The sequence below is a fragment of the Ascidia mentula genome, chromosome 4 (genome assembly GCF_947561715.1).
Source record: "Ascidia mentula chromosome 4, kaAscMent1.1, whole genome shotgun sequence".
NCBI lineage: Eukaryota > Metazoa > Chordata > Ascidiacea > Phlebobranchia > Ascidiidae > Ascidia > Ascidia mentula.
The window spans coordinates 15,496,789-15,506,999 of record NC_138569.1 but is presented as its reverse complement, the minus strand read 5'-3'; the positions used below and the strand labels follow the sequence as shown (position 1 = coordinate 15,506,999).

The 10,211-nt window shown below is 36.8% G+C and overlaps 1 protein-coding gene across 1 annotated transcript; it reads right to left on the bottom strand.

The window, feature by feature from the left end:
- Nucleotides 1–365: 365 nt before the first annotated feature.
- LOC145899643 (ATP-binding cassette sub-family C member 4-like) lies at nt 366–9,521 on the bottom strand. Its single transcript, XM_082988532.1, has 30 exons — nt 9,438–9,521; nt 9,120–9,230; nt 8,839–8,959; nt 8,572–8,781; nt 8,431–8,520; nt 8,206–8,369; nt 7,854–7,979; nt 7,660–7,798; nt 7,428–7,535; nt 7,212–7,373; nt 7,064–7,159; nt 6,812–7,003; nt 6,543–6,755; nt 6,415–6,483; nt 6,239–6,350; nt 5,901–5,956; nt 5,662–5,831; nt 5,450–5,589; nt 5,245–5,391; nt 5,105–5,184; nt 4,730–4,880; nt 4,486–4,605; nt 4,207–4,424; nt 3,877–4,077; nt 3,347–3,505; nt 2,984–3,073; nt 1,226–1,398; nt 953–1,058; nt 763–894; nt 366–700 (listed from the first exon to the last, which is right to left on the bottom strand). The coding sequence occupies exons 1-30, from the start codon at nt 9,467–9,469 to the stop codon at nt 656–658; spliced, it is 3,933 nt and encodes a 1,310-aa protein (XP_082844658.1). The 5' UTR covers nt 9,470–9,521; the 3' UTR covers nt 366–655.
- Between the last annotated feature and the right edge of the window lie 690 nt (nt 9,522–10,211).

Here is a 10,211-nt window from a genome sequence, read left to right as displayed (position 1 = left end):
TAATGAAAAAATATCTGATGGTTTTGCTAATAAAACAAAACCGTTCAAAAACTTCACGGCGTACAGCAAAAGTGCTCATAAAATTTAAAACGTTTCGCATGAAAAACCGCCGAAAACTGCTTCTAATATTACGATGTATATATTGTGATCTTATGTTAGGAAGGCTCATTCGACATTCGTTTGGTTAATTTGCAACGCAGTAATATTTATCTGCTTTTCCTTTCGCACATACCTTTGTACGTAATTTGGTGCACCTTCGTTGCGTTAATTACGTGCAGTCTACATTGAGCATTTATTATCAATACAAGCGAGAAATTTGTACAATCACTGCTCAAAATGGACAGGCTACATGCATGTATCGTGTTTTTCTATAGAAGCAAATGACATACATGTGATTGACTAAAAAGATCTTTTTGGGGAATTTTTTGTGTTCCCTTGCTGTTTTACTGCGGTATGTAAAGGTATGTATACATAGCAATTCCCAAAGGACACAATCACTAAAAACTTAACTAATGGACTAGCTATGCCATAGTCAGATTCATCGGGTTTTAATTTACATCACGGTACCAACGAGAAAAACGTAAAGAACGCGTTCGACAAAGCCTATACGTTACTCCAAGTTCCGGATTTGCATAGTGAAGTTCCAAACAGGAAACTATTCGTAAAAATGTTGTCGCTTCGCTCTTCGTGCAATATATGCCTTAAAATAAAAGCATGAGGACATTTTTTCCAACTTTGTATTCTGCAAGCTAAATACCCAACCTCTTGTGCGGATTTTCGTAAACTGCGACTTTCAGAAACTCCAATAGTTTCCACCATTCCAGTAAAGATTCCGTCGCGTTGTAAAAGTTTGTGCGGTTCATCAAATTCCATTACTTTGCCCTGATGCAATACCTTCAACACAGCATATTCTATGATCATTATCACCCGTCAAAACATGGCTTAAAGTTACCATAACTCGATCGCAGTCAATGATTGTGTCGATTCGATGAGCCACCGTGATTACCGTGCAATTTTTAAACGTTTCCCTGATAGTTTGTTGAATAACATGGTCAGTTCTGGAACATATCACAATTAAAACATATGCCAATTAAACATATATTTTTTTCACGATTTGTTTGTCGGAACGAATGCTTTCAAACACAAAAATTTAGAAAAATAGAAGTTTAAACAAAGTTTTACATAATTTAAGGTTTATGATCTTCGGTAAAAAAAATCGACAAACCTGATATCAACGTTCGCTGTCGCTTCGTCAACAACTAAAATTGAATTCTTCTTCAAGATTGCTCTAGCTAGACAAAGTAGTTGACGTTGACCGACGCTGAAGTTAGAACCAGACTCAGACAATTCCATTTCCAATTTCATAGGGTAAGAATTGATTTCCGTTTTCATCTGTACCTGTGTAAGAAGTACGGATGTTATTAAAAATAGCTCTCTAGCTCCATCATACAGATGTTAATAAAACAGTTCTCTAGCTCCACCACGAGGGTGTAATTTAAAATAGTCCTCTAGCTCCACCACACGGATGTTATTTAAAATAGTCCTTTAGCTCCATCACGCGGATGTTATTTAAAACAGTCATCTAGCTCCATCACGCGGATGTTATTTGAAACAGTCCTCTAGCTCCATCATACGGATGTGATTAAAAATAGTCCTCTAGCTCCACCACACGGATGTAATTTAAAATAGTCCTCTAGCTCCATCACGCGGATGTTATTTGAAACAGTCCTCTAGCCCCATCACGCAGATGTTATTTGATACAGTCCCCTAGCTCCATCACGCGGATGTTATTTGAAAGAGTCCTCTAGCTCCATCATACAGATGTTAATAAAACAGTCCTCTAGCTCCACCACAAGGGTGTTATTCAAAATAGTCCTCTAGCTCCATCACGCGGATGTTATTTAAAACAGTTCTCTAGCTCCATCACGCGGATGTTATTTAAAACAGTCCTCTAGCTCCATCACGCGGATGTTATTTGAAACAGTCCTCTATCTCCATCATATGGATGTTATTAAAAATAGCCCTCTAGCTCCATCATACGGATGTTAATAAAACAGTCCTCTAGCTCAACCACACGGATGTTATTTAAAATAGTCTCTAGCTCCACCACGAGGGTGTTATTTAAAATAGTCCTTCGTGTGAAGGAGCTAGAGGACTGTTTTATTAACATCCGTATGATGGAGCTAGAGGGCTATTTTTAATAACATCCATATGATGGAGCTAGAGGACTGTTTCAAATAACATTCCTGTTGCGGACCTACACAGTTGGACAGAATATTTCAGTGTAACTTTATATATTAAATGACTTGCATGGAACCCCTGGGTGTGTTTTCCGGGACATTAGGTTTCCGCTGACCTCGGAACTGATTTTCATTGAGTGTATAAAAAAGTGGAAAGCTATAATGCACCGCTTGTTTGTCGATGCTGATGTTTTCTTGACCGCTTTCGTGTCATAGCTGGTCGGTTCTCGTTACTTTTGTTCATAAATTTCGCAAAATTGTACTTGCAAATGCAAAGAGGAAAATAACATTGTAAATTATTTGTTGTTCAAGTCCATTAATAGGATGAACCACCAAGTTACTTTTCCCAACAACAGTCCGGAAAGGTTTGCTGTCTAATACGTTGCACAAACTTTAATAACTGAGCCTGTATGAGGCTTTTTGTGCATTTCCTAACATTACTTTTATGAGTGTTTGAACACCTTTCAACCGCGCAACGGTTCGGTAATTTTGAAATAAACCAAGCCTTTTCTCTCAGTGAAACGCCTTATTTGACGTCACTCGCATCACAAAAACCCTTTTACAATTTTTTGTAGCTGTTAATTTTTGTGCATTTGTCTCCTATATGACGTCAAATGAGAACCTAAAGTTCAGAAATATGTTTGATGTAGCCGTACCTTCAAATTAATGCAAAGTTGATATGACCGTGTCATATGCACTTTAAAACGGGCGTCAGATTTTTCCCCCCCAAAAAAATTGATCACCTTTTCCAGTGCGTTCCATAGATCTTGGTCGGTGTAATTTGAAAACGGGTCGAGATTGTAACGCAAGCTCCCAGCGAATAGAATTGGATCCTTAAACAATAAAAAAAACATTTTAAACAGTGATTACAAATGTTGCAAACACTTACAAATACATATATATATATATATAGGCCTACAATATATATTTATGATTCTAAGAATAAAGAGACGGACCCATATGAAAAAATTGACATGTTTTTTGTTTATTCCAAACGATTTGGTAAGAACTTGCCACCATCAGTTGAAAATGACGCGGTTGGTCTAACTCCTCGTACAGAAAATGGATCACAAAAATCACGGATTTAACCAAAAGTACTACAGCACCTGGGGAATCGCTGAAATTGACGATCGCAGAGTTGTCAAGCCGATTTTAGAAACATCCATGTCATCAATTAGTACCTTTCCTGATGAAAGCTTGTTAAATCGAAACAAGCATGCGATAAATGAACTCTTTCCTGCTCCAGTTCTTCCAACAACTCCAATCTATAATTAAGTACACGGTTTCATATGTTTTATGCAATTATGAACCTATAATCTCGGTAAGAACCAAACAGCTGTGGATAGTATATGTGTTTGGTAAGTAATTTTCTTATGTAGCCTTCCGTAAACACAGTAAACGACGTGCAATAAACAAGTGTAAAAACTAAGACAAAAAAGCCAAAGCTAATGTGCTGCTACACAGTATATGCCAGCGTTTCGATCACGCATGTATGTATGGCAACATATTAGCCCTGGCTTTTTTGTTTAAAACAGTAAGAGGATATCTTACCTTCTATATCATACTTCCAAATAAACGTTGAATACGATAATAACCTAGCTATACCGACAACAGATGTATAATTGCTGTTTCATACCTTTTCGTGTGAAAATATCTTCAATGAAATGTCATGTAAAACATCGGGTCCACCATCATAATGAGCAAAGTTCACATCAGTTAATTCGATTTTACCATATGACGGCCAGTTGGGTGGAATGTTTTTGTCATCCTCGGCATCACGACCATGTGACTCAGGTGGAAGTCTGTAATATTGCCTGATCCTTTCGACGGATATCATCTGTAAAATACACAATAAAAGTTATGTTCCTTGTGAACAATTGCAACAGATTATAAATCAAATAAGCATCGAGCATTTGAAAGGTAATATAACAGCATAAATAAAATTAGACTCAAAATAAACAATCACCAGCGTTTCTATTTCGGTGCTCGTTCTCACGCACCATTGCAATCTTCCAAGCATTAGCATTGCATATGTCACCGTCAACCCAACCTCTCCAGCATTTAAGTTAGTTTGCGAGGCTGTAATCACCGCAAGAAAAGATACCGCTCCAAAATAAACACCACCGATTAGGTCCAGTCTTGTAGAAAACCAACGAGTGCCTCCCACGAATGTCGACCAAGCAACTATAATGTCTCGATAATAAAGTTAAATGACCGATTTGTTAGGTTAACTTAGTTTATTTACGACTGTGGCGATCTTGCAATTGATGGAAGACAGCTTCAAATTCCTGCTGCATTCCAAAAGCACGAATCGTTGTCAACCCATCAAGTGTAGATTTCATGTGGGAAAATACTGGACTTCGGTCTAAATATAAAAAATTGCAGGTAATTTATCTAAGATAGATGACAAACAATTGCAATTTCCCTCGTGAAGTTTTTTTTTTAATCTAAAGTAACAAGTAGGCAAACCTTCGTAAATTTTTACTTACTTATTCCTTCAATTCGTTTGATGTCACGAGATGTTGTGACGTAATATCGACGAAGCCAAAGGAAGTAAATCAATATCGGTATGGTTGGTATGAGGACAAAGTAATTTGTAACTGATGAGAGAATGAAAATGGAAAAGAGGATGCTGAAATGCTGCAAAAAGGGACGCGTCTAATATAATTAATATTTTCCATACTTTTTCTAAGTGAGTGTTAAGTGACATCAGGCCAAACTAACAAAATCATTACGTTGTTTTTTTCGAGCAAACCAACTTCATCAATATTTCCTTAAAGCCAATAGGTAAGTATGGATAGTATTAATTATATTAGACATCACTGCTGGCCAATCCTCGAATTATACTTTTCACAGAAACATACAAGAGCAAATTCCATGCAAAACCGGGGAAGGATCTCATCAACTTGACCAAGGTCTTTCGAAAAGCGGTTCAAAACTCTGCCTGAATGATTACAATTCATTTAATATAAAAAGGAAAAAAGTTACAAAATAAGCCTGTTACCAATTGGGTTGACATCAAAAAACCTGATAGGAGATATCAGAATTGCATTTACCATCTTGTCGTGCATCTGCAAACCTGACAACACTAGGTGGCGCATTTGGAGCATGCATCGCAAAAATATAGTAACAACGTATCCAAGAAGAAGGTCTACGTATGAAAATTAGGAACAATGAACTAAGCATTTTTTGCATGATTTCTAACTCACAAGTAGAGATATGTATGTAATATGTGTTTTCAAAGTTTTTCCCGTTGGGCCTCGTCGTGGTAGTAGACGTAGTGATAATCGGCTTTGTCGTGATTGAAAAGTTATTCATATTTGAATGAAAGTTTTCTGATGCCGTTGACCTGACCGAAAAAGTCATTTTGTGTATCAAAAATAAATGACACAAAAACAAAAAAAATCAAAAAAAAACTCACCAAACTGAAAACCACCAATCGAACAAAACAAAGAGGGTTTGATTGATCAGGGTTAAGAATACAATAAGGGAAAATGATACTTTGTTGTTGATCATATATTCATAGAAGGCTTTCCAGCTGATACTTCCATCTTCTTTCTTTTCTTCTCTGACTGTAATGATCTTATTTACCTGCAAGTGAAAAAAAAACAATTTAAGAAAAACGTCTGATTTAGAACAAAAATAGGTAACGTTTATTACCTGGTTTCCGTCACTGCTTGTGTTCAATTTATCCACGAACCCCTTATCGTCTGTGCCTGAAATAGATGAACGTGAATTAGCGGCACAAAAAAAAATAATATCGTTAATACTAGTTGGTTTTTACCCACTTAATTGAAATTTTTGTTGATTAAACTTGTATAGTTTCCGCATTAGAAATGGAAATTACAAAAAATGAAAAACTTACAAATATTCACGTTGATGCAAAATTGTCGATCATTTTTAATTAAGGCAAAATATAATGTAAGCTTACTAAAACCATAATCACGTCAAGACACCAACAAAACAAAGAAAGGCCATATTGCCACATACACAATCACCTGTAATCTCGCAATGTTTTCTATTAACATCCTCCCCAGGCTTGAGCAGAGAGAAAAAATAAGTTTCATCTGACAAGATTTCATTGTATGTTCCTATATTGCTCACTTGTCCCTAAAATATAACCGCCATTGAACATAATGTTAACCATAACTACACAACTCAGTAAAACCCAAACCTCTGTTAGAAGCAAAATCTTGTCCACAGACTTCAGCATTGACAACTGATGCGTGACCAGCACACGAAGCTAAAAAAAGTCCTAAAATTGAAATAAACAAGAAAAACCTGTCTTCGATATTCATAAACCTTATTTTTCATATGTCCACAAATACATTGATGAAAGAGTTGATGGGCAACGTTTGAATCAACAGCACTTAGTGGATCATCCATCAATATTATGTCTGTGTTTTCTCTATAAGCAGCTCGTGCAAGGTTTACTCTGGCTTTCTGTCCCCCGCTTAATGTTACCCCACGTTCACCCACCAACGTATCTACACCGTTGTCAAATGAATCGATGTCCTTAAAACATTGACGCAATTACGTAGGTTGTACATATGTAATGGATTACAACTTACTTCTCTCATTGCACAGACATCGATAACTTCGTTCAGACGATCACAGTCGTATTTTTCGCCGAACAAAATATTTTCTTTGATTGTTCCCGAAAATACCCATGGTATCTGACCCGCATAAGCAACTTGACCTTGCACTAAGACTCGACCTAACTTCGCGGGCAATTCACGCAGTATTGCACTCAAAAAAGATGACTAAAAAGTTTTGCTTCAAATAATGAAAGAAGGTATGGTATGGGAATAAATTGGTCAAACCTTTCCGCTGCCTACAGGTCCGATTACAGCCAACAACATGTTATTGTTTATCTGTATGTTGATGTCCTTGAGTGTCACTGATCGCTGTTCGTCTTCCTGAAAGTCAATTGGGTTAAAGTAAGAATTCATTGCAAAATACCTTGTTTACGTTGCAATTGTAAGAAATGTTGCCTTCATTCCAAGATGCTGTAAAGTTTTCAAAGTGAATTTGTGCTTGCGTTTCACAATCTGGACTTTGCTTGAATTTGTCACCAAGTTCACCTTCGGAAGGGTTTTGGGCGGGAGTTGTTTCATCCAGGAGGAGAAATGTCTGAGGCAAGGTAGTATTGCATTGCTTCAACTGTTACCTAAACATGGTGTTTACCTCGATGCGACGCATGCTCACGATACTTTCGGAGGTAAAATCAACAGCTTCTGTAAATATCGTTCCTGCGATTCGAAAAACGTTGATCCAAGCTATGACAGGAAATACCTGGCAACATAGATTTGCTCTTTAATTGATTTTGCCCTCTAATGGCAAGGGAGGGAAATGTTTCCATCAACATATATAAAATATTTAAATGTGTTGCATTCGCGACCGTTAACACCAACGCAACCTTTAAAGTTGTGAGTTGTCCTCCCAAAGAAACGTACAGTACGAATGTTCCGAATATAGAAAGTTTATTTGTTGCGTACGTCATGGCCGAGCTAAACACACGCAGATATGCACTGTTGAGAATTTGGCGAATTTCTTTTCTGTAAATCAGAATAGAAAAAAAATTTCTTTTATTCGCAAATCAATTTTCATTACCTGCGCATTGTGTCGATCAACTTCTGGTATGGTTTTTCCCAAGCAAACATCTTTACAACTCTCATGGCTGACAAAATTTCGTTCATCATTCGAACTCTTTTATCCGTCCGCAAAGAAGTTTTCTTTCTGTCCAAAAATTTTTGTAGACATATTAGTTACCTGTCCACTAACAATAATATATATAAAAGCAGTTCTTTGAAAGTAATCTTTGCAGGTATGATTACATTTCTATAAACACAAGTTGGAAACACCCCGTAAAGGTAAGCCTATAAACATACGTTAACATAGTCTTTAAATATAACCTATGAATTAGGTGAGGACAAATCTCACGAAACGAAAAAGAGAGATTTACCGATTTTTTCCGTAAAATCTACCGAAACCAATGGACATGAGCACATTGAATAGAATAGGAACCAACATCACTAAGGAAGCAATTCCGATCAGTTGCGACACCAACACAACAACAGCCACTAGAAACATGGGTGAAATCCAGAAGTGATTGATATACAGGAGGACCTGATGAAAAAAGAACACATTCCACTCGTTTTTAATAAAACCAGCATTGAAAAAAACTTGCGTAATCAAATCGTATGACGTCAGTAGCTCCCAAACTGATAATTTGGCCTGTAGTTGTGTTTGAAAGTGATTTTTGGCTCAAACGAATGGTCTACCAAAGTAAATTGTTGCAATAATTTTAAAAACACATTTGTTGAGTTACCTTATTGTACATGAGCGCACACATTGCTGCTCTAAGATGCCATCCCATGATACCAGTTTTGTAAAAATACCATTCATGCAAAACGCCATAAGTAATAACTGCGATGGTGAGGGTGGAAGCGTACAAATACGCCTCGCCCAATGTTGCCTCATTTTCAAAGAAGTTTAAAAATCCAAGCAGGAAAACAGGAGTCCCGATTAAAATTGCTTCCTAATAAAATATTATCCAATAGACATATCTCTGTATTTTTCGCTAAGAGCACATTACCTTCAATAAAGCAAGTGTGCCCAATAGTAAATACTGGCGCCCAAACGTCTTCCACGCTGCCTTGATAAGACTTGGACGATTTCCGTTAGATTTCGCTTCTGCCATCTCAACATTCCAGTTCCTACCAACAAGTATAAAATTGCACCCATTGACGAGATGCTTTTGCCAAACTCTATTGCATAATATTAGGTTGTGCACAACGCCAATTTTCCCCCATATGCAGTTTAATGTGGTTCCTAATGCAAATAACTATGCAACAATATAGCCAAAAATATCCACACCTATCAAGCAATCGGCAGAGGTTCTGAGATTTTCCATTTTCTTCAAGTTCAGGTAAGTCATCTTCTTGTAAACCTTTCTTGTATCCACGAGCAAAAAGGGAATTCAGCCACCTTTAACAATAATATTTTTTTACTAATGTGCATTTTTTCACAAATTCTAGTAAAAATCATGTTGTGCTTTGGCACAAATGCACATTTAAAACGTTTAAAGTTTGCTGATGTACAGCATTGTTGTTTCACGTAAAAGACAAGAAAACAAACGCCAAATTATGTACAAATTGCTGCAATTACACCAGAGGAAAATCATGAAGCACTTGCCCAAACATCAACAAGCTAATCACGTTCTTCATAATCTTGGTTTCGTGAAAGAAGGTCGCACCTTCAGATCAGCTGCAGGCTTGCTACTGATTGAAGTAATACTTTCAAACATGAACCCTGTAGTCAGTCAACCGCGGCAAGCTTTTTCACCACAGTATCGTTCGACATTGCACATTGCAGGTCAACCGTGATGCAGTTTGATTACACTCGTTTGAACCTGTTTAAAAACGGCGATGAAGTAGCAGGCAAACTTAAACTTCTGTATTTCAATACCTGTCGTTTTCATGCAAAAAAACATGCACCAAATTCAGTTTACGCAGAAATGCCATCATAGTTGTCCATCGTTTAGGCTGGTTAGCAAAAATACCCTGGAACGAATCTGCGAATATCTGATACCCTGGAATATTCTCTTACAACATGAACTGAAGAAATCTGTATTACAAAGCAGCGCCAGCATATACAATAGGCTTTTAACAACTAGGTTTCTGGATCGATGAATTAGAGCAAAAGGTCGATTACGAATCAAAAGGAAAAAAACAGTCTCGATTTTTTCGAGTATGCTAATTTGTCCAACTGCATTTTTTCATATTTGACAAGTTTTCATCCACCAGGTGAATTGTTCAGCACAAAATGTACTAATCTACCGATTATGAATATTTGTCATTCATGTTGTATTAAGAATTAATACCAATGTTGTATGTGTCATTAACCAGTTCTACTTCAAATTTAAATTAAAAAACTTAATTTGCTCTAACTTTTATTCTGATATAATCA

Excerpts from the sequence above, each read along its gene's own strand:
- LOC145899643 (XM_082988532.1), bottom strand. The coding sequence starts at position 9,469 with ATGAAGAACGTGATTAGCTTGTTGATGTTTGG. Across the intron at positions 6,756-6,811 it reads ATGTCTGTGCAATGAGAGAA|GACATCGATTCATTTGACAA; the intron begins GTAAGTTGTAAT and ends CAATGTTTTAAG. Across the intron at positions 5,832-5,900 it reads CAAGCAGTGACGGAAACCAG|GTAAATAAGATCATTACAGT; the intron begins GTAATAAACGTT and ends TTTCACTTGCAG.